At 45.6% G+C, this 24,883-nt stretch overlaps 2 protein-coding genes across 2 annotated transcripts in view; both read right to left on the reverse strand.

Annotated features, from left to right (window-relative positions):
* The window catches only part of MAP7 (microtubule associated protein 7), a gene marked incomplete at both ends in the record, with an annotated part of 108,374 nt that extends 88,780 nt beyond the window's left edge, over positions 1 to 19,594 (reverse strand). The window contains 2 exons of the mRNA XM_084284717.1: positions 10,555 to 10,704; positions 19,549 to 19,594. Coding sequence (XP_084140843.1) covers positions 10,555 to 10,704; positions 19,549 to 19,594 — 196 coding nt within the window. The remainder of the gene's footprint in view (positions 1 to 10,554; positions 10,705 to 19,548) is intronic.
* Positions 19,595 to 21,458: 1,864 nt separating this feature from the next.
* The window catches only part of MAP3K5 (mitogen-activated protein kinase kinase kinase 5), a 98,242-nt gene continuing 94,817 nt past the window's right edge, over positions 21,459 to 24,883 (reverse strand). Inside the window, exons 28-30 of the mRNA XM_084283533.1 lie at positions 24,025 to 24,137; positions 23,002 to 23,078; positions 21,459 to 22,177 (exon numbers count right to left, since the gene is read on the reverse strand). Of these exons, the coding sequence (XP_084139659.1) occupies positions 22,117 to 22,177; positions 23,002 to 23,078; positions 24,025 to 24,137 (251 nt within the window). The 3' untranslated portion in view covers positions 21,459 to 22,116. The remainder of the gene's footprint in view (positions 22,178 to 23,001; positions 23,079 to 24,024; positions 24,138 to 24,883) is intronic.

The following is a 24,883-nucleotide window of genomic DNA, read 5'->3' on the forward strand; positions in this document are numbered from 1 at the left end:
GCGACCATGGACGTGCTGCCTTCGTTTCACAGGAGATGAAGATGAGTCCCGCATACCTGGGCCTTAAAAGCTCCAGCCTTGGAGTGTTGCTCACTATGCAGATGCTGCAAACGAGTGAAACCTGTAAGGATGGTGATCAAACCAAAGCCTAACAGAAAGAGGAGGCGACCATAAACGTCACCATGGTGCGAGAACACTTTGGCTAACGTGGGTCAGAGCAGCAATCCAGGTAACTCACGGGGAGAGCGATGCTCACAAGAACTCCCTGAACACAAACTGACAGTCACTTTGTTACCTCAGTGCGAGAATAATTCGGTGAATAAAAAGCCTGGCGCAGAAGTAAATAGATGCATGATGCAATATTTCAGAAAAAGCCAGTTGGAAGCGCGAGAACACACCGAAATGCTGATAACCCAGGCACAGTGTCAGGCACGTGCTGCTTGGTCTGCAGCCTGGTTTTACTGCCAGTACCTCGCTCAGCAGCTGGTTGTTGCTGTCCTTTCTGGTTTACAGACGGCAGCTGCCATCTGCTTCTTCTTCACCCCACTCCTCTCTTACTTTGCAGTTCAGACTGCAACTAAACACAGTTGGGTACTGTAGCTAGATGGCTGCAAAAGCATTTTTTGCAAACTTTAAGCATTCTTCCCCTACTGAGGGAATGAGAGTGAGGGAAACATTTTTATTTTTTTTTTCCCCTAACAAAAGGGAATGCACATAAAACGTGAAAGTAGCATTGTCTGGAGTTTGTGTGGACTGAAGGCCTCGGATGGGGTGCACCTTCCTCACCTGACGTTTCTCAGTGAACTAGCAGTTGCAGTTAAGGAGCAATGGCAAGCAAGAGAGTTCAGCGGTTGGTTTTCCACCACACTGCCACTGACATCACGCTTATGTGTCCTCCAAAACAGCTCAGACACGTTTGATCTCATTCACGGTGCCTCAGCATACGAGCCAAAATTTCGTAGTGTAATATTCATTACTGCATTAGTCAGCACGCAGATAATGAGGAAACTGAAAAGGAAAAAAAAAAAAAAAAAAACTAAAATTGGCTGCAGAAATGAGTGATTCCTCATGTCAAGGGTGGGTAACTGGATAAACCTGAACTTCCAAAACCGCTGTCTGAAAAGCTTTCTGAAACAGAATTGAGAAACAGGAGCTTTGTGTGCTCGGATACAACGGTGTGAGCCAAGCTCAGCCAGCTGCTCTGTAATAAAAGTTGCTCGTGCAGGAGTTTAAAGCAAAGCTGAAAAAGATTTGGAACTCAAGAAAGGAAAACCAAGCCTTCCAGCAAACCTAATGATAGGTTTTAGGATGTTAGGAGATTTTTAATCAGTTGAAAACAGGACTCTTCACTGGAGTTTTTACTAGTCAGATGGGCTCACCTCAAGCATTCATATTCCCAACAATCACATCAAAATTCAGAAATGTTACTTTTAAAAGTATGTTATTCTGCTTCCTCACTCCTTTTCCTCATCTCCTCTCACTACACAGGCCATAAAAATTCTCCACTGCACTCGGATCCCCCAGAGGCATCCCGTTGCTGACAAGGAGAGGACGAGCACATCGCCAGTACCTCACGCCACGCAGCAGCCGCTGGCTACAGCACAGGGCTGCAACAGGGCTCTTCTGAATACAAAGCCCCTCCAGCTGGAGTATTTTTCCTAGCTGCAGGGGACTGCAATGGCCCTAAAGCTTGTTCTACAACACTCCAGTGCTAAACTAAAGTCATCACCAGATCACGGGAGAGATCTGTGAGCAGTTGTACCTGGCACGGCAGATTATAGGACAGGCCTCCCTACATCTGCTTCAGATGTAAGAAGACAACCCAGAAGAAAGGTGATTGTGAAAGTCGACTGCCATGTGAGGGATCAGGCCAATTAATAGGCACGACTGGAGGTTCAGACTGCAGCAGTACCAGAAGAATAAAAATAAAGACTGGTTGTCATTCACCTGGCCTTGGGACCATGAATTAACTCTGCAAGTGCATTAACCAGTTCCTTCTGGGATTTTGAGCAGCTTGGGTATTTCTCTGGGGTTGCTGAGGTTTTGGGGTAACTCAGCCCCTCAGCAAGCTGACTCTTTGCTTCCTCTTCCAGGCTGATTTTCTCCAAAAGACACTACTGGAAACAATTCACTGAGGTTAAGGAAAAACTGTAAATCCCCAACCTGTTCCTGCAGCTGTAAAAATTGCTTAATCCCAACGAGAGACCAAGCAGCAAGGGGAGTAAGAGCTTCATCTGCTGTTCCTCTGACGAGGCCCACAGTCCCTGTGACTTGTCACGGGAGACTCCTGCCTCCCCCGCCGCCAGCTGTACGGGCACCAGCACCAGAAAAGGAGCTATCCTCTGCTATCCTGAAGCGAAGGACGTACCAGCTGCAGGATTCCTGCCCCTCGCAGTCTGCTGCTTTCCACGTGTTGCTTCCCAGCAGTCTCAGACACCTGTGCTTGGTTTGCTCAAACTCTTGATTTCGAGCCCACTTTCTTTCCCTTGCTGGCACCTGCACAGGTCAGGACGCCCCTGACACGAACTGGAAGCTGGTCCCTGCAGAATAACGTGTTGCCTCTACAAAGCTAAAGGGCGACCTAGGAAGGCCAGAAGGAAGGCAGAAATACTTCAAGGCACGAACACTCAACCTGTCTTCCTGCTTTTGGAGACATGGCCATGAGGCTGACATGCCTTGTTATAAAAGCATCAGCAGATCTGACACAATGGGGAGATAATCTACTTGCCAGCGTTAACAATAGGGAACAATTATTATTTTCTAAATGTATCTGGCAAACAGTGAGGATCCCACTGAAGCCACAGAAGGTGTGTTCTGGCCCGAACCCACTAATCAGCTCCCCAGCCCAAACAAACCGTGACACAGGGCAGCTACGTGCGGCTGCCAGCCCTGGCGCAGCAGCTCGGGATTCATTCCACCACACAGCCTGCCCCAAACCCCAGGAGAAACCCGCATCCAGGTGCGGGTGATGCGCCTACAGGAACATCATGTTGCCTGCTCGAGCCATCGGCAGCAAGTTAATCATAAAAAGGAGAAACAGGAGCGAGCATTCAAGGGCTTATCTTCCAAAACTGCCAGCATAAAACAAAAATTTCATCAATCTGCTTGATACCCTGAGTAATTCCTACCTCGAGCTTGCCTAAGTGGTTCCATTACATCTCCACATGCAGACCACTAAAGATGGGTTTGGGACAATGTGGATGTTCAGTGGCTGTCACACTCAAACCTACAAACCAGCGGGACGGGACATTTTTGTGGAATTCAGCAAACCAGATTCCACTCCTCTGAACGAGAGGAATACTTGGCCTCAAGCGATGAGGTGTGAAAGCCCACATTTTAGAATATTCCCTAATTTCATTGCTGACGTTTAACAAGCAAATAAATGCAGATGAAACGTTGCCCATAGCCTCCCTCACTGTCATTATACGCCTTACCCACAGCCATTAACATCCACTCCATGCTTCAGTGCAGGTGAAACTCAGGTGTGTGAGTTTCAAGGAGCATCTGGCTGCAAAAACAGCACGTTGTGAAACGCACCTTCCCAGGGAGTGAGGGTTGTTTGTTAAAATAGACCAACTTGCATCGATCATCATGGCACCTGTCCTCCAGACACCCCACTGTTGTGGCCTGGGGTTGGGCAGGCTGGGCTAAATGATTCCTTTGTGTGGCTTTAAAGTGCAGCTCATTTCTGAGGAGACTTCTGGCAATGACACAAGGCTCTCTGTCGGGACACTTTCACGCAGATCTCTTCATTCTCAAATACCAGAAAAACAAGTTCTCCGGCTGGAAAGCACAGGCTGAATTTAAAGAAGCGTGGAAGAAAAAAAAAAAAAAGAGAGAACAAAAGAACAAAAAGTTCTCCGTGGGTAGCTGAGTAAGCAGAGAATGCATACGTGTGAGTTTGTGCAGGGGAAACAACGTGCTCCCAGTGACTCTGCTGAGCCCAGCAGTGGGAGGAGGTCCAGCATCACTTGCTCACAGCCGGTCTGTGCCAGCTCTCCTGGAGCTCTCCGCAGGGCGATACGGCAAGCAAAGGTTTCTGTTAAAAATAAAGCCAGGCTTCTGCCTGGATACAAAGGTGAGTTTGAAGCAGCGAATGGATGCAGCGGTTTCTGAGCAAGCTCGCAAAACAGCAGGAGTGCCAGGAGACTCTTGACAACGCTACAGTCACAAAGCCACCAGGGGATCTTACTGCAACGTTTCTTCACCTTTTGTGAAGAAATGTTTTTGTGTGCTTAGCTATTGTCCCATTTTCCCACTATACATGCAAGCATGGGAGCACCCAGGCTTGGTACCCCAGGCTTTATACTGCAGCACAGACAGGCACAGAGGTCTGCTTCTTCTTGGTGTCGTCTCATTCCAACTGCATATTACCATAGTGACACCTTGAAAAACTGTTATATGTGTGTTTGCAGGGAAAAAAAAAAAAGAATGCTATGAGACCACAGAGAACTTCAGGATCCTTGGGTGGATCTACCACTTCCCAGGTTTCTTTCCCTCAGATAAGAAATGACCATAAAACTTTCACATGCACCTCCCCCTGAATTGCATTCCCAATTCAGGATTTTTAAAACAACTAGTTTTACAGCGATAACAACAAATAAGGAAAAAACTCGGCTGTTTGCTATTAGCCTTGTGTGTGTCTCTTATTGTACAGAACTTTCAGAGTGGTCTGAATTAAATTGATCTCGGATCTGTCGGTCCCTCCGACGAGCGTTCCCTCCTGCACGTACAGTGACCAAGCGCTGCACCCTGTTCTCACCTGGACAGCTCTGACGAATGCTCTGCTACCCTTTATATCTTGTTTGCAATAAGCCTGGTGACTTACAGAAGTTGCTTTGCAGAACTCAGTCTTTTCACTAATTAGGATTATCCTCAGTTCGCATGCCAAGTCCAGCTGGATTCTTTTTAACAAGTATCTTGTTAAACTTTAAAGACAACCAACGCTGCCCATTTTTGGGTTTTTGCCATCCGCACACTCAGTGTCAGGTACGCTCCCTGAACGCATGAATAATCACAGGCTGCTTGCCCCACAAAATCAGCTGACAAAATATACGGACACGGCTGTCCGGAGTGAGCAGTGGGAGCCTGTTCTGGGGGAGCTGAGCTAGAAGTAAGATGATTCCTGCCCAGCACAGATAAGCGCTCAGCAATCCCCACGCACCCTTTGATAAACGGGCTGGGTTACAACACACGCCGAGTCCTCAGACCTGGGACTTTCACTCCGAGAGCCAGGGAGACCGAACAAATCAGATTTGCTCCGCTGGCCTGCAGACACGCTCCCTACTGCCCCTGAGACTTCCAGCGTGGTCACGTTACATTATTACAAATAAATTACTTAATGCTAGGATCTGCTTGCCTTTATTACAAACAAGTTGTCTCACGGTATCCAGCACCTACAGCTATGAACGACGAAGTCCTTTGAGGAGACAGCTTTGTTGCAGCTTTCGGAAATAACACAACATCCTTCTGGACCCCCAAGGGCTACAAACCCAGCTGTGAATGTACATTTTTTTGGTTGGTTTTTAATATCCATGAAAATGACGGATAGTTTGGATTCTCACCTTCTGGTGTTGGCTAGCAGAAAGGAAGGAGTAAATGCATAGAAACATGAGCAAAATCCACTAGCAGGTGCAGGCTCACAGACCACATCATCCTGGTTTCTCAGCCCTACCCCTTTACCTATCCCGTACTGTAATGACCACTGGTACCTTTCCTTCCACCCCTTCCCCTAACTTTACCTCAAATGCAGACGGGCAAGATAAGGCTACCAATTGCCCCAAAAACCTCTGAGAGCCGATTTTGGTGAGCCAGCTCAGCGGCTTGTAGCAGCTGCTTGCTGTCCTGCCCCCAATGAACCCGAGGCCAGCCTTCTGACTGGTGCCGTGAGGCCCCGTTTGGAGAGCCCTCACCCCGTGCAGCTGTGCTGATGTGAAGCGGGGTGGAAGCCAGAGACCAAGCCGTCACTCCGGATCCAGCCCGAGGCAGAGACTCCACAGCGTGGGATAAGATTGTGCTTCCACACCCCGTGCAGTACCTGTTTTGTAGGTATACGGTTTCAGTTTCCAGGACTATCAGTTTAATGCCCTTGAAGATGCCGAATCCCCTCCTCTTTCTGGCCTCTTACGTTTGGGTATAAACACACGGGTACAAATTAACAACTGAATTCAAAGTTAGCCGATCTGAGTTTAAGAAGGAATTGCTATTCCCCTTATACAGGCAGAAGACAAATTAAGCGTGTGAGCAGTCATCTTGAAAGCAATCTCCCTCGTCTCCCTGGATGAGCAAAGCTTCCAGCTCAAGCACGCGTTACACAAAAACACTGCCGTCCGGGCAACAGCAGCAGAATCTGCTGGTGATCACAGACATCACTGCCATGCACCAAAGGGCTGGAAAAAGCCCTTCTCTTGCTTGTTTCCGAGATGACAAAGAACCAGCGTGACTGTCCAGAGACCAAAAGCACAGCTGTCTGGCTTTCTATTTGCAGCAGTACTTGCTCGGCAGATTAGAGGTACGTCCCCTCCCTCAGTTTCAAATCAGCAGACAGGTGAAGGGTTTGACTCTTAGGTTTGCTGAGACTTCCTTTTCCTTCATTTACCCTAAGTATTTCCTAATAAGGTAGATGTTTCAGTCATTAATTATGCAAATGTATAACCCAGAATTATGAAGCGTCACTTTTCTATGCTCTTCACACGATAGTTTCAGAAACTTAACACAAACAATCGTCAGAGGTCTCCCCAGCAAAGGAGGAAGGGGAGCAGGCGTCACTTAAAAATTTCATAAAGCTGAGTAATTGCTGAGACTACAGCCCAGGTGCACAAAATCAGCACGGCAGGAGAGGGAAATGCTCAGGTGAACTGAGCTGTTTGTGCCTGCAGCCACAGTTCACACACGCACAGGGATGGATGCATTTCATTTACCACTATCTATCTAGATATGCTGTGATCTACATAAAAAAAAAAAAAACACCACCCACGCCATCTTCAGTCACAGAAACCAGATTTGTTCCACAACACAAGCTTTATGGGAATATTGATGCTGATGTAAATACGGGGCCTAAATAAAGCAAATAGTCACGCATGACATATATTCCATATGTGGTATATTTTGGGAAGGAAACAGATAAGGAAAATCACATTACTTTATCCAGACACTTTGGATTACTGCAGAAGTGAGGCTTTTGCAGCAAGAGGTACAGATTTCAGCCTTTTTTTTTTTTTTTTTTCTAGGAAATGACACTGAAAAATGTGCTGTAGATGCCAATGCTGCACTGAATAGCACGGCTCTAACAATTGAAAATGCAAGTGCCAACGTTAAAATGTCAAAAAGGTCACTTTGGAGATGCTACCATACCACTTTGCTGTGGATTGATTTCTAAGGCTGCTTAACACAACAAAACCAGACATGCCTGCAAGATTTGTTTTAGGTAGATGCTAATCCCAGTAGGAAGTTGAGCCTTAATTCAAGTTCAGACCTCACCCAACAAGCAGCACACAGGATTTATTACCTGGAAGTCACCGGTCTGTGTAACTACCCCACAGCTTGGGTACCTATGCCAAGTCTCACCACTCTGGGCTTACAAACAAGACACAGATTTTGGTTGACCTAGTGTTTTGGAAAAAGGAGAAAGGCAACTTTCAGGACTTTCAAGGAGCAGATTTAGCAGCAGAACTTTTAGTTAGCTACTAAAATGTATCAAGGGAATGCCCCTGTCACACACCCCCTTGCGAGCAACAGCTATGGCCAGCAATCCCATCAAACCTATCAGAGTATTAAGAATATTGTCTTAATAGATGCAGGCTCAAATGGAATTTGCATTCAGGCTTGTAGAAAGTTCTCAGGCATGGACTGAAGGAAAACAAAATAAAGTTCTTTTACCTTTCTAACTATCAGTTAGCTAATTGATACACAGAGGCAAGTAGCAACATTATTCAGAATCCAGAAGTCAAATGTTGCCTCTTTCTGCCCTCCTAAAATATGCATTTAACTGCTAGGAAGGGGCGGGGGAAAAAAAGAGAGGAGAGGAAGTTAAAACATTTGGTGAAAAAGCACTGAAAACAATTCACATCAAAGGAAAGGAAGTATTAGGGGCATGTGGCTACAGAGACTGCTTTTAATATCTCCAGATAAAAAATAAAATCCCTGACAAACACTTTCATGTCATTATTTGTTTACACTGGAAGAACAAACTCGGTGTGCACCTGACTTCCCAGATTACAGCAGAGACAGCCAAAGATGAGAAAAGAAATGGCTGATACTGAAATCCATTTACAGAAAATCTCACAACTGTTAACCAGTTTACGATCCCCACAAATATTTATTTCCCAGCTGACAAAAACAACCCTCATATGAGCTGTAAAGCAAGACTTAGTATTCTGAAAAGACCTGAACTACCCAAAATGGGGAACATTTTAAAACCTGGGATGATATTCAAATATCCTTAATGGAGGAAGGAACTGCTTTATTACTTCGGAGTATCAGACCATTAAAGGCCTCTTGGGTCTTGAACTGCTGTAAAAGGAGAGGCTCAGCACGATTCTAGGAAGCAGAGATGACATCCTACCTCCTAGGGACATGGCACTGACTTCGCTTGTGCTAGGAATGAAGAGAACGAAGAAAAATCTCAGCAGCTGCAGAAGTGGCTGAGCATACAGCAAACGAGAGGTCAGGAACTGAGATGAAGCAGACAAGGTAGAGGAGCAACCTCCGACCTCCAGCACCTGCAGCCCACGTGTGCGGGGCTCCTGCCCGCACCCACAGACGGGTGAACAACTGCGTGCATGAGCACGCGAGGGCTGGTCTGGAGACAGCAAGAGCCATTCTATTAACTACTAAAAGAAAATCAAGTGAGTGTGCTTCCAGAAGATTTTGTATAACCTGCTGTGCTATTTCTCACTAAAAGCATTCAAGGTAGGTCACCGATTTACTACCTTACTGAAACATCATGCACGTGCTAGGAGCACAGAGAGCAAACCACGTACTACCACGTCTACTTACAACTCACAGCAATAAAAGAAAAAAAGACAGATCAAAAATGGGATCTCAGTTTTAACAAGAGAAGCAAAGGATAATCACATCTGTACAATTGCTGCAAGCAGAAAACAGCAGCCAAGTCAACAAGAACTTTTACCCTGGGAAACTAAACTATCTGTGCCATTGAACAAAACCAGGAAAATTATTGATTCTTTGCTTTGTGGACTGTTGACTCTGGAAGTCACCCAGAGGGTGATAATGGAAACTCAAATCCTTCTTAAAACATTAAAAAACTTGACCTCATACTAGAGTTTGCATCTCCATTTTATATGGGCAGTTTCAAATGTACGGAAGAGTAAGTAACTATGTACACAAGGCCTAACACAATGGGCACGTTAACAATGACTGGCAATATGATGTTATCATGACGCTCAAATCTGTGGAGTTCTTTACGATGATGAAGAAAAGCAGAGGCTGCAAACCCAGGCAAATTCAAAACTCCGGAATTTTGTTAGAGCTACCAAGCTACCTTTTTACTTCAAGGAAAAGAAAACAGCTTGTTAGCTGTAATAAATATACATACTATAAATTTGCTATTCAAATGCTTGCTTGCTAGCCTCTTCTGTTACATGGTAGAATGGTAATGTCTCAAATTCGAAACACTATCTTGAGGCTACAAACTGGCAGATGTTTTGTAAACAAGCAAACAAAAAATCTGGTGTAATTTTTTTCCTCCCCTGAATAAGACAATGAAAAGGAGTGGTTATGTAAATGTAATCACTTGATCACTGAAAAAAGAATCAGAATTTTGATGGTTCAAACTTAAAATTCCAGTCACAACTCTGAGGCAGCATCCCTGCCAGACCAACAGAATTTAAGCACTAGGATTCAGGTGGAAAGCATTAATTACATGGTGCAAGGCAGTCAGTGGCTACACAGGCTTGACAGACCTCTGATATAAATCCATGACCATCAGCATCCCTCCACCACCACCACTCACTTACATTAAACACCACAAATAATTTTTCTTCAGCAGCTACAATTTGTTAGCGAGCCCTGTCTTTAGTCAGGCTTACCAAAGTCAGCATATCTGAACATGTATATATAATTTTTATACTCTGCCAAAGGCACACTGCCCCTTATGCACATGCACGGAAGTGGAGCTAATTTTATCTTGTCTGTGGCAAAGCTGTCTTCTCTATCAGGCTGCTATTCCGTCCTGTATTCCCCAAGCCTACCATCAGCTCTTTTTACAGGTATTTACCCAGACTGCGCACACAAATTCACTGATGTATTTGTGACACAGGCCCCTTATCTCTGCCTGAAAACAGGCTCAATAACTAAAAAGTATTCTTTCTCTCTCACATCCAAAGCAGGCGATTGCATAACAATCGGGGTGGCTTAAACACATACATCTGTCACACGCGGGGCATTTGCGGGTGCCAATACGCACCGCCAAACTGCGCCAGTCGCTGTCAGGCTCTCGGTGGCACACACGGGAGCCAGCAAGGCGCTGTGGCGGCTGTGCAGCGCGCTGTGCTCCCAGCCCAGCCCAGCCCAGGCTGCAGAGCCACGGCATACCTTTCAGCCTCTTGGAGCTGCCGTTCTTTTGCTGCTCGTCCTCTTCGTTAATGGTGAATAAACCCAGGGGATTTGGCCTGGCACTTGTCTTCTTCAATCGCTCTTGACGGAGGACAGTAGTTGAACCAGGCATGTTGCCGCTGCCTCTTGCTTATTCCAAAAAAGAAAAAAAAAGTAAGCCACCGCAGCCCCTGCCCAGCAGCTAGCTGCAACGCTGCCTGTTCATTTGAGCGCTTCTGACGGATCCCCTACGGACGAGCGGTATGCAAACAGCTGACAGACGCCAACATCCACTCGGCGGCGAAGGGCTCGCAGTCTTCCCCCCACCTCCAGGAGAAGCCCGAACTAAAGGCACGTCGGTTCAGATGCTGCTCCTTGTCGCTGCCTTCCCCTGCCTCAGCCGGACCCCAGCCCGCAGCTCAGGGCTCCTCGCCGCAGCACCTCCTTCCCCGCGACCCTCTGCCAGCTCCGGCACGCTGAAATATTCAGCAGGCAAGGCAAGAGGAGCAAACACGATACGCCGCTGCTGCTAGCAGTTGCCCTGACAACACTGACACCTCCTAACCAAGGGAGGTCTCCCCAACACGCTGGTGGCCGTGGGCAGCCCCTCGCTGCCAGCAGAGGTTGGGGCCGCGCTTGCACAAGCCGATGAGCAGCGGGTGAGAAGACGCCCGGAAGGCCCCGGGCATGGACCTGCCTCTTGCCAGCTGCTCTGTTAGTCGTGTTTAGAGTTTAAGCCTAATCTAAATGAAAACAATGAGGATGAGTCTTCTCCCATATATGCGTGTGTTGTCTCCCCTCCCCTCGACTTAATCACCTTCCCCTGCACGGCACACCTCTTGCATTAGGAATGCACACGCCCACAGTTACCGGCAGGTGTTGGAAAATTCTCTTCCGTGTGTGGAAACTCAGCGATCAGGATCTCTGGCTTGTACAGGTAACACAGGGCAGCGAAAGGACTTTGGGAGTTAATATTCAGCACCTCAGCAGCAGCTTTATAGCACCAACTGTTAACGTCCGCTTTGCAAAACGAGCAAAGTACAGCCAACCAGCTAACTAAAACGCCACGAGGTTTACTTTATATGCTGGCACTCCGGACTTTCTTCAGCCGCTTATGACAGACTTACGACTTGTGAGCGCTTGCTCACAACTTTCACAGCCTGCGTGCTCCGCTACTCACAGCTCCAGCGCCGCTACGCAACACCCCGTGCCTTTCACATGTGATACCCAAGTCTTTACCCGCTTCAAACCTCTCCAGCTGAATGTGTGCCCACTGTTTGAGAAAGCCACGGGGCAAAAGAAGCACCCTGTGCTTGGGCAACAGTCCTGCACCCAGCCCGCAGCCCACCTCTGTCTCCTATGGCCCTGTCTCCTCCCAGCCATGCCCTGCCACCGGGCTCCACCTCAGCTTCTCTGGGCGTACACAGAAGCTGTACACGATGACATCTGCCCAAGGGTAAAGACGCTCTGTGCTGCAGGGTGTGGGCAAAAAGAAAAAAAAAATAAAAATCACCTCTCTAAAACAAGCTGTTCTGCAGCTCAGCAATTTACCTTCCAGGGTTTATACCGCCTACCACACTGTGCCGTGAGAGAAACAGCTCCATTCCTCAAATCCCATCCCCTTACCTGCCTGCCACAAATACCACACAGCCACAGAAAGTGGGACGTAGTTAGTATCATGAATACTTTTCACATGTGCCTGAGTGTTCCAGCAAAAGAAAAGTACCAGAAACCAGCTGCTACACGACAGCTCAGCTGAGTGTAACTCCCCTCCCTCGTGCTGCCTTAAGCCAGGGAGAAAGGAATCCTGAAAGGACGCCCATTTAAACATTTTGACCTGTGGTTATTTTTGAAACGACATCAGTTGTTCACCTTTAGTTGCCAAGCCATGTAAATAGTTGCTCTAAATGGTGTAAGAAGTATCCAGCACCCCAGAAGGCGCCTGTCTGGAGGGGCTTCCAAGCTGACAGGTACAACAGGAGGGAAATGGAGCTGCTGAAACAGGGGTCCTCCTCAGGAGGTGCTCTGAGGAGCCACAGAGGACAGCTACAAGGCTGCCTTCCCTGGTCCTTGCTGGACCCCTGTGCCCATACGAGGGGCTCGCTCCAAGCGTGGAGTTCTTCTAACATAGGCTAGAGGCCTACCAAGGCCGGTGTGTGCTAAGAGGCGCAGGTGGCTGAGGCACTGGTGTGTGCTCCCTTCTGCTGACTTACTGATGCTGAGGTGAATTCTGACAGGAATATGATCGACAGCAGACCTGACCCCTGCAGCACGATTTTACTTCAAAGGCCCTGTGGCGAAGAGCTATGCCAGCCCCACAACGTGTTCCTGAACGCCTCACAGTATTGCACCCAAACCACCTGCAACCGATAACAAGAGTACCTCCTGGAAGACACCACATAACTTCAGGTGGTTTTTAAAAAACAAGCCATTTGTTTATATATCCCCTCTTACTCATTTCTTCCCGTCCCTCACTAACCCTTAGGCACAGTGCACACCACCACAAGCACGGCAGAGCCCGTACTGACGCTCTCAGGAGATGCAGCCAGGACAACTCCAGGGCAACTCTTACCTTGAGGGCGAGAGATATATTTTTCTTTTTTACAACACTGTCAAAGTCATTATCAGCTGAACCACTACACTTAAACACAGCCGCTTTCACCCGCTGGATTTGATAGGTATAATTTCCTGCACAAGGAATTATCTGATACGCAACAGTCTCAAACAGCAGTTTGAACAAAGACTATTAGGATAATTATATTGTGATCTGGGACATATAAATATTTATAACAACGTGCTAATGGATGTGTCTGCTTTAACACCATACATTAACGCCTGATATCTCAACCTATTAAACGTGAAGCAGGTTGAAGCCAGTCACTGTGACACCTATTGCAGTCTACTACAGGTAATCTGATCATTTCCAACGGCTGAACTCTAGATTTCTATCTTTCATTCAGAGGATTGTCTCAATCCCTGTAACTATCCACACGCTACATGAAGCTCATTACTGTGACATGAAGTATAACGAGCCACATGCACCGCCCTGAGGAGCAGCACCCTGCCAGCCCAAGGCCTTCTGCTCTGCTTGTTGGGGTGAGCCTTCCTGCTCTTTTGGAGTGGGCAAAGACAAAAGGCTGTGTCCAGCACAAGTTCACTATCTGACAGAAAGGGAAATCCTTGTGAAGGCAAGACAGAGACGGTGCTAACTCGGACTGTGTACATCTTCAATAGAAAGACCATGCCAAGCCTACAGTCTAGAAGCCACCCTGTATCACTGGGCACGTCGGGTTACACTACAGAAAATGAAGCCAGTTGAACGCAAGATCATATACTGTTGCAAAAGGAAGAAAAGGTCAACTTATAGACAAATCACCTATGAAAAGCCCTGCATAGAGAAGCACCCATAAGGCGCTGCTGAATCTCAATATGCAGGTTTTTCCTCCACTCCACAAGACACTCACTGTACATTCAAAAAGTTGCGTTTTCCAGGAATTTCACATCTTTCTCCTTCTGTTTTCTTAGGATAAGAGCAGATATAATATAAAAATTCTCCTGTCTGGCACTATTGTGCAACCCAGACACGACCATCCATTGAGTAGACCATTAGTTAACCTCCAGCCTTCAAGCTCCCCCTTCCTTCCCACTGCCAGTCAGAAGGACAGTAAAACAAACAAACAACCCCAAAACAGAAAGACCCCAAAGAAGCAGATGTTTCAATCCAGTTCCAGAAGCCAGGGCTGTCTGCTCTCCCCTTCCTTCTGACACTTGCACACCCCGAAGCCTGAGGCAACTGTAGAGAAACAGAACGTTCAGAAGGATCCTGAAAAGGCTTCTTGGGAAAGTACTCACTGATTCCTATAAAAGTACTTCATCTCTTTCAAAGTACTTTGCATAAGCTTATTATTATTACCACTCTAAGAGATACTCAGCAACTACTGAAGCAATAAAAAAAAAGAGTTTGGACTGTGACAAACACAAGCTGAACAGAGAAGTCACATGTACCTTAGTGCTTTTAGAGCATTATCCACAATCCCTTTGCTATCCTGTTCTTCAGTTTTACTGAATATAAAATAAAAACAGTTCCATTTCTGCTCTTGGATAACAATTAAAGGCCTTTTAGCAAAAAAAGAAAGTTTTCCCTCACCTTAAATGCATTTGATATCAAAAATATATTGAGTCAACATATTATTTTGATATAAATTCCTTACCAGATTGCAGGTATTTCATTAATCTATTCTTGATTTGCTTTAGTACTAAAGGTCAGGATAAGGTAGGTCCCTATCCTACATGGTAGCATCAAGGAGGGACATGGCATTTTGCGTTTATAGACAAGTTCTCCCAGCATGAAACAATGAGATTCCTTTGGGAATTGGGTTCCAATTGGTTCTTTATCCAAAGAAAGATCAGAAAAATCCAAGTATGGTTGAGACTCCCCATGCTGTTCTGCAAAAACAGTACGATGTACCTACCAGCCAAAAACTGTATAAAAATAATCAGTGTGACAATGGAACACAGCATGCAACCATATTTTGTGTGGACATTTTAAACATTGATAGTCATCATCTCAACAACTTTAAGAAGTCATTAAAACATAACAGACAACGCTAAATATCAGAACATGGGCACACTAACTAAACTCCAAATTTGATATCTCCATAAATTTCTCCATGAGATTCAGGTCCTTGCATTTACTTACTGCTTCCTTCAGTGGGTTTTTAAATCAGGCCAAAAACCAAGCAAGTCCTTTTTTTTTTTTTTTGGCCTGAGAAAACAGCTATTTACTTAGCATCAAAGAACTGGACACTTTCTTTTCAGTGGCATGTAAATCTAGGACAGAGCAATACAGCCTTAAAAAGACAGACAGGATTTCCACCCCATTTGAACCATTTTCTACAAGTGGAAAATTGCAGAAGTATTCCCGACATCAGAAAAATTACTTGCATCTGTTATTCCAACCACTGCCTCAAACATCATGCACATTTCTTTTTTCGACCACTGCTCTTGAATCCTCTCCTTCTTCTACACCTCTTATTGAGAAAAAGGAGAATAACCTCATCTTTACAGAAGTTTCTAAGCTTCTCTTCAAAGACATCTCACTTACACATATAGAAGATAATAAAGAACTAGTAAATTATTTTACAGGAGTTTTTTTTTTTTTTTTTTCTTTTTCGTATTTGGACTATTAAGCATCTGATATAATCATCACTTCCCTTCCTTCCAGGAGAGTGGAAAGAAGGCAGCCACTCGCATTAATCAGTAGCATTGAATATAAAATGCTAGAGAATAAGAAGGTAAAATGACATCTTTCTGACTAATGAGAATCCTTCTGTCAAGAGTTCGGATGCACTCTGAATAGCTTTAAATAAGCAACGAGCTGACTCGCTTCTGGAAGTCAAGGCCATAAAAACACAGCAGTTTCTAGAACTTACTCTTCATTCATTCATTGAATTGGGCGCTTTAACTCCAGAAGGAGCAGAAGCCCTCAGTCTTTCACGTCCTGCCACAGTTTTAATTAAATGGATTTGCATAGTATGACTGCTTACAAGAATTGCACAACGCATGCCATGATGGATAAAAACACATGAGATCATTCTTAGCCAATGCTTTTTAAATTGCACATGTAACAGCAGAATACTGGGTCAGGCCCTAGAGTAAAACATATCACACAGCCTCGGTGCCAGCTCAGTTAGATGAGGAAAAGCAGTGAGGAAATGAGGACTTGACAGGGAAGCAGGAAACAGGAACCGAGGACAGAAGTCGTCGGGGCCAGTTACCCTACTCACACTACGGCCTGGGCACGCTCACCGCTGCTTCCGTCTGTAAAAAACAGTGTGTTTTTAAAATACCCAGTTTGCACACACATCAAAAGAACAAAACGCTTGTAAAGCACTCTGAAAACAAAGGGCACTTGCGCATGTATTAAGCGTTTTGGTAGAAATGTGAAATACTTCAAAGAAAAGGCAATGCGCCAAGACCAAATTAAAGTTTTCTCCATCGCTATATTACCGACAGTATCTGGCAGGTGAGATCCTGTGAAATACTTGGTGCTGTGCTGATTACCAGCACTCTCCTGACATCTTCCCAGTGTGCTTGTTGGAAGGTGAACCTGAAACGCCCTGAGTTTTGGGCTACTTCTCCAAGGAGAATACATGAGAGTATCAGACAGATGCGAGAAATATTTGGAGGAATCAGTGCTTGATTTTCCCCCCACAAGCACGTTGCACTTTGACTGTCAACCGAGAGCATAAGTCACTGCACCACCTGCATCTCCGAAGACTCTGAAAGTCAAGAGGGGTCAGAGTTGCCAACTCCAGCCATTTGGATAAGACAGCCTGCCCTCTGCACGTCACCTTAATGGACAGCTTCAGGTCACTTCCCTTCAGCTCTGACAAAGCTCCCCAAATTCATATCGTCAGGAATTTTCTCAAAATCCACTGAGGTTATAAATACATCTTTTACTTCTTTTAATGAAAGCAAGGACTCGCTTTAATAAAAGCAAATTTGACACAACTACATAATCAATACTCAGGAGCATCTGCAGAATTAAATCCAAACCAGTTTTACAGGTGCACCATCTTCTCACAGCCTTTTTCACCTTACACACATGCAACATGCACGTGGCTTGTTGTGCTGAAGTTCCTAGCAGCACGCTGCATTTGTGCAGCAGAAGGCATTCTCAGGAGGTCCCCTTCCTGCAGGAAAGGTGGGCATGCAGAGAGCCATCACAGCATTAGCAGCATGCTGGGGCTTGTTGTGTGTCTAGACCTGTACACATTTTTCAAGTGGAAAAGAAGATTGTTGCAAGATTATACAATATTTACATAATTGAGGAAATTATTGTGCTGATCACATTTAATTACATTTAACACCACAAATAACTCCAAGCTGCTAAGTATTAAACTTATTTATCTGTGCTAGTAATTAACCAATCGTCACTAAAATAAAACAGCAGCAGTCTCAGACTATTGCAGATTCTGATTTTTAAAGTTTGAAGTAACACACGGGAAAGAACATCCATTCTCAATATGAAGCCAGAGTGAAATGATGGTGCACACAAACGTAGCGACATCAGCAGAGACCCTCTTCCTATAGAGGGACTATCACGAAGGCCAGTTGTTCCAGCATGCTTAAACAGGACGGATTATTCTGTGAAATCCAGACTATTTTGGTTTATGTCTTTTTTAACACTGGCAGTGCTGGGAGGAAGTGGGTGGGGAAAAGCAGCCTGGCTCACGTTAATCACTGTGAATATCCAAAGGCTTGCTCCAGGGTGCGTAGCCCTTGCACAGACACTACCTGACCAGTGAGAGATGCTAAGGAGCAGTATGTTACTGGCTTTCTAAAGCCGAGGGGTGGCTTCTATAGGGGTTTTTATAGCCCCCACCCACGCTTTCACATTTAATTTAGCTGCATCGTTTTCATTCCACAAGCTGCTGATAAATCAGAGTTTCTATGTCAGAGCACTCGGAGCTACAGCATCAAGTAGCGAGCCTGAATTTTAAGACTCACTGCGGCACTCCAGTGTTTGAACAGGCTTTAACCGGAGAGGGCTTGCAGAAGAGTAACAAACCCTTGACTTCGTTTTTGTATAAAGAGGCAGGAAATGCCCCATACAGCTGGCTGAGGCCAGGTGAGGCAGACTAGCACTGGGTGGCGGTGCCCTCGCAGCTCTCTCTGCACCAAGGGCTCTGCCAAAGGCCTGTTAAAACCCACACACATATAAAATATTCTTCTTTCAGCTCATCTCCAGCTTCGATAGGCAAAAGAGCCTGACGACACAGTTAACAAAACCACCGCATTAACAAGGCAAGGTAAAGAGTTTGAAAACAATTTGCTAAAAGCAGCTTTAAAACAATGCACCGGCAGCCTGCTTTTCCTGTGGAAAGTGAAGCTGGCGTGGTTGCTAACCCCGAAACCAAAGAGGTGCATCCTTTCTGAAGGGGAATTTTAGAGGGGTGGCTGTGATTTGCCTTTTTGCTGTATGCCTTTAACTTTATTAACGCAAAGCAGCTCTTGGACGGGGCTGCCCGCAGTTGCTGCTAGTTACTGCGCTACCACCAGATTATATAAGATGCGTATTAGAATATCGCATTGTGGAAACGCGCTCGATCAACCAACAGCCATACGGCCTGCTCAGATGTTGTTTTGATGGGAATCCTCGCTCTGCGACTCAGCGATGAACCCGGGTGCGTGCCAGGGGCAGCAAAGGGACCTGGCAAAGGGCGAGGGGAACCGCGCTGTGCGAGGAGGGGAAAAGAAAGGAGCGCTGCAAGCTGGAGCAGGGCTTCACAACCCAACAAGCAGCACCTGCAGCCAGCGTGCCAGCAGGGCAACCCCTCCACCGCTCCCCAAAGCGAGCAGCACCTGCGCCCACAGCGGCGATGCAGCGGCTGATCGCTGGTGCGAGCCCAGACCTCCTCCCTGCACCCTCCTCGCCCTTGGGCCGACTCGAGCCGGTCCCACAACGCCCTGGCAGCAGGGCACAGGGCCACCCCCTCGCTGCGGGCTCGCTTCAAGGCCCGGGCTGCTGCAGGGCGCAGGCCCCCGCCCGGGTTTGCCCAATTCTCGCCTCCGTTACCCGGCTCCCGCAGGCGTTCACCCCGCCTGGCAGAGCACGGGTTGACCTGGCGCCCCAACGGCTCGGGTTGACCTGGCGCCCCCACAGCCCGGGTTGACCTGGCGGCCGGCTCTCGGCTCCCCGCACCGGCCCCGAGCGCAGACACCGGAGCGCTCCGAGCCGGCCGGCAGAGCCCCGGGCAGGCCGCCCGAGGGGCCGGGGGTGTCAGCCCAGCTCTGCTCGGCCGGGCCGGGCTGCGGAGCCCCTTGGGGGCCCGGCTCCGGTCTGCGGCCGCGGCTTGCGGCGAGAGCCGGGGGACGCCCGCGGCGGGGCGGCCGCGCACCTGTTGCGGGAGGAGGCCGCCGGGCCCCGCAGCCGGCGAGCCGAGCCCTCAGCCCCGAGCCCCGAGCCCTCAGCCCCGATCCGCGCCTCACCTGCGGGGCGCCGGCAGCCGCCGCTCCTGCCCGCGGCCTCCGCCATGTCAGCTCCTCGGCGAGCGCCGCCCCGCCACGCCGCGCCCCGGGCAGGTGAGGGCGCCGCGGCCCCGCGGGGCAGGTGAGGGCGGAGAGCGGCCGCCGGCCCCTCCTCAGGCGGGGACGAGGCGGGGGCTGGCGGCTCCCTCCCTCCTTCCCTCCCTCCCTCCCTCCCCGGCCCGGCTGGGGTTGCCCTCTCTGTGTTTTCACAGCGTTTCTGGTTTTGTTTTTCTCCCCCCCTCACAGGGGCCCCCGCGGCAGCGGTGCTGTGGTGGTCCCGGCGCTCCTCAGGTGGCCGCAGAAAGTCCTCCTCCCTTAGAGAGCTGAGGTCAGGGCATGAGGTGTCTTACACGGGCAGAAAGGACGGCTGCTCTGCTGCACCAGGAGTCGCCGGCTCGCTAAATCAAGAGCTGGGGATAAACATGCCCTGCTGGCTGTGGGCAGGGGCATGGTGCTGCCGTACAAGCACCGGCTGGGCTTGATGCTGAAAGCTACAAGAAACTCCCAAACTAGTAGCTGATGGCCAAGAGGCTACTAAGCTCAAAGGGAGCAGCATGTCCCATAATCAAAAGGTTCCCTCCTGCACGCACCATGTCATCAGAGCATAACCTCACGTCTCTCACGTGTGGTCAGTAGGTATGTGCTAGTAGGGCTCTCAGGGCTCCCAGGCTGACCTGTCTGATACACTCTGTCCCAAAGTGTTTGTGCATTATGTCCAAGGATAACAACAACTACCAAGTGTCTGAAACAATGGACAGGAGGGGGCCTGAAGCACACGGTGGGGATAGTACCTATACTTTCCTGATTATGCACAGCTCTAGCACACAGATGGATAAGCTACATTGTTCAGGGAAGCACAGTCCCTCAAGCAGGATGAGAGTAGGATGGCTCAGGATAGCCATGCATAATACTCAATAAAGCCTTACAGTAGAGAGTACAAAACTGATCATCAGCTGAGCAGCTCTGCAGGTCCGGTGAGGCCAGCAGCAAACCACAGGAATTTATTCCCAGCTGGTGCCAGGCTAGGTCTCGTGGAGACATTAAAATGATCACACTCCCTTCTCTTATACATAGCTGGCATTGCTGAGCATCCTGAGTCATAGATAATAGAGAACAGGCTACATGCTTTCAAACCCCAAACACAAATAAAGTAATGCTTATGCTATTTATGCTGCATAAAATCAGAGGTATTCAAGCTGCAATAGTCACGGGCTGATACTGTGTCATATCTTTTTACCGTGTCATGCTTTTCCTGTTTTCTATTATTATTATTATTACACATAATTGTTTTTCAGAAGACAATTGACCCTAGGAAAATTAACTCCATACAAGTCAGGACAGCATGTTCACGTTTAGAAAAAGTACTCAATTTTCTTTTAAAATACTTGTTAGACATGAAACATTCAGGGCCTAAGCTGTTCACCAGTTACCAAGGCTTATGAAGAAAGAAGCTGTTTCTGTCCAGACAAGTCCTACTTAGAACTGCCCTGGAAGGATCTGATGTTAACCCAGTGCTGGAATGCCAGAGTGATGATCAGCGTTGATGGATACAGAATATCCACACTCCCTTTTTATGATGCACGAGAAGAGGCAAATCACAAAGAAGAAAACAAGATGATTATTCCACACACTGAGGGTGGATGGCTATTTAATAAATTGAGCACCCAGAGAATTATGTTTTGCTGGGAAGTGTCAGGTTTCCTGTTCAATCTAATTGCAGTATTGAGAGAACATTCAATACTATGACTATCAAAATCAAATCACAATAATTAACGTGTCAGAAAGGTTCCCTTGATACTCAGTGTGATTTTTTTTTTATTCCAACATTTTCCAGTTCTACACCTTTATTTTAAAAGTTCAAAAATATAGCAAAAAGCAACTCAGAGGTTCTTTTATTTTCAACTGTGTATGTCAGATAGCTTTAGAACAAGCTAACATTACTATGGTCGAGGTGTATGCAACTGGTACAGTTCAGTAGTACATAAACAACTAAAACAAATGCACCATAGAACTTAAGTTACCAAAAATAAACAATATTAAACTATGTAGGGCAATAGGTAAAAACAATTACTTTTAGGTCTTGCACACTAAAAGAAAAATATCTAATTATGATTGAAATTATGAATTTCTACTACAGATTACCGAGATGCGTTACAAAGAAAAAAAACTTGAGAAGTTGTCACATTTTGGTTTTGTTCCAGTGATGCACAGTCACATGAAATCTTACATCAGTTTTCCGTGAAATTAACATCTGGTTACATTAAGTACAATATTTTGTGAGTTAATTTTTGTTTTTCCTTAGCTTTTGAAAAACTTGCATGTATAAACAGTTAAAGTAAAATAATGTTGCAGGTTGTTTACAGATTCCTTATGGATTATAGGCGTAAAAGCAGTCAGGAAGCTGCAGTGTTTTTAACATTGGTAAACAAATACTGGATTAAAGTGCAACAGTCCTTCTGACAGCACACCTGCTCTGTGCTGAAAAGAAACCTTTTCCTCTCTGCAGAGAAGCGAAGAAAGATTTCAGTGTCAGGCATGTTTCTCTCGAAAGTCAGTAATGGCCTTCCAGAGGGTGCATAGCATTCCTCCTCTGTAAAGAAAAAAACCAAAATCATAAAGATGCTCAGGTAAAAGAACACTCTCCAGCCCAAAAGCATTCCATTCCAATTCAGGTGCATTCTGATTTTCTTGTTCTAGTTTTGAACCAGTGAAATTTTGCTACTACTACTCAGTACAAAAGCTGATCAAAGGTGAAATTCAACACACACTCGAAGACAGAACAGAGTCCTTTTCTGATTATACAGTACAGGGAAATATTTTGACTTTTCAGATGCCTGCTTTCAGGAATTCAGACTTCTCATGTAAAGGACCTGCATAAACCACAGCAGACTTCCAACATTATGGAAGTGTCAATATCTTACCACCTACCAATTTTAATTTTTAATTTATTTTCAAGCTGCCTGGGAACACTCAGTGTTTGATACATTATATAATTTCCACTTAAACTGGTCCTGCAGTGACATACACACCTGGTATGACTAGCTGAAATCTAGTGTTAGTTGTAGTCCATGAATGTTTCTACAGTTTTGTGAGGATGATAAATTACAGCAAGTTTTGCTCTCTCAACCTTTTAAAATAAAAGCAAGCCTTTAGTGGGACTTTCAGCGTGTCCAGGTGCAAGGCAAAAGCTTCACTTAAAAAAATTCCCTTTGCTTGCCTTTAATGTAAAAGCTTATTTCTAAAATGTAACCACTATCAGCTGTTTATCAGAAATGCATCAGGATACAAGAGATATTGTCAAGCGTTATTTTAAATTTATGCTGAACAATCCAACATAGGGTTAGCATCGGTTATTTTCTTTTGTAACAAAGCACACTCCAGCTCAGTGCACTTCACTTAACTGTGAAACATTACCTCAGTCTCAAACATTTCAGATCATCTCGTGTAACATAGCAGAGAACATCCATTAATGTATAGTCTTCAGCCAAGAACTACAAAAACAAGTTTAAATGAACATTTTGTTAGAAAACTAATCCGTCTTTCTAAGTTTTATATACTATACGCCCCTTAAAAATAGGCATCTGGAAGAAATCTAAAATTGGGCCAAAATGTGGTACCTTTAACAGATTAATCCATATTGTTTCTAGAAACACAGTGAAACTGCTTAATTTTGATGCAGCATACTCCACACTGACACACCATACATTACTCTAAATGTGTAATGCTTTCACAGCTACTCAAAACTTTTGTCAGCTGGCATTTCTATTGTCATCACTGGTATCTCAGAATCAAAATTCAATGAATACACATTTGAGCATAACTGTTTGTTTAATTTCCTTACAGGTGAAATGTGGTAAGACCTACCTTTTCAAAAGCATCATCTGAATTTGGTGCATTTTAATTTCCAGCTACCTTTGAACTAATCTGCATGAGTGATAATTATATGCAGGACTTCTTAAGTCAGCTGAAATTTGGAGAAGCTCAACACCTCTAAAATTATATATCATTTGCTGCAGAATAGACCTTTCTACTTCAGGAGATTTCACTTAACACATTTGCCTAAGGGTGAACGTGTACCCTGTACCCAGGGAATAATCAGTAGGAACTCCTGCAAGATGTGAAGACTGAAAAAATTATGAACCGAACTAATACCGTCTCTTTAACAGGACGATTTATTCTCTTATTTGTAATCAGTTATAGACATTATGAACACACTTCATTTATTTTTAACAAAGGCCTTCATGTTCATGCCTTATTCTTCTCCTCTGAAAAGAGGCTCATCTCTCAAAATTTGAGAAGTAATTAAAATGATTTGTGATCTTCTTGCACTCAGTCACAAAAACAGTACTTTTTTAAACAGTACTTTTTTTGTTTTTTTTTAAATCATTTTAATGATTTGTGGTGTGTGACAAGGCAAACAGGAAGGACTCTTCTCACCTTGTTTATTGTGGCCTCATCAGCTCCTTGAACACTCAACCAGTTTATGAGATCAGGGTCTTCGGTCCCTGTGCCAGTGGAATGACGATGACAGACAGACAATCCAGGAATATCTAGAACAAGCATTTTTTGAGAAAAGACCATGTCTTGACAAAGCAACCTCTTGTCTTTTTTTGTTTGTTTAAATGCTAAAGCACTGTCTTCAGTGACTTTTCCCTCCAAGCTTAGAATACCACTATCCCCATAAATGTCTGTTCCTGTAGCCCATACCCAATTACAGCTCACAGAAAGTTATACAACAATCACTTTACTTGGTTATGGTTACTTATGTTACTCAAAAGTAATCTTGGACTTCAATGTGAAGGCAGTTAAACTAGTGTGTACATCTGATAGATGCATTTTCTGTCCTCTTCAGCAAATGACTACTACCCAAATCAGCATCATTGTAATTGTGTCTACACTGAGGCTCTTACATATTTAACGAAAACATTCAGTGTAACTCACACAGCTGGTGTGTAGGCAATGCCTTGGACAGGATCAGCTGCTTTTGGAAAGTGACACTTCGTTGAAGCACATAACATTGAAACATCAAACTGCATTAGCACTTCCACCTTCTTCAAGGCAGATACAGATAAAACTCAGTAAGCTTTATGTTGTACTCATATCTCACCAATTCTATCCTCTTGAACTTTTAATGTAATGATCACAATCAAAAATATTTAAATTACATCATTCATTTTATTGGGAATAAAATACAGTAATTTATTTCTTCAACATGCACTCTTATTTCAAAGAAAATCCTACCAAAAGCAGTGTAATAAAATACCTTTACTGAGACTGGTTCAATAAAAATAACAGA

Source organism: Netta rufina (genome assembly GCF_964035555.1).
Source record: "Netta rufina genome assembly, chromosome: 3".
Taxonomy (NCBI): Eukaryota; Metazoa; Chordata; class Aves; order Anseriformes; family Anatidae; genus Netta; species Netta rufina.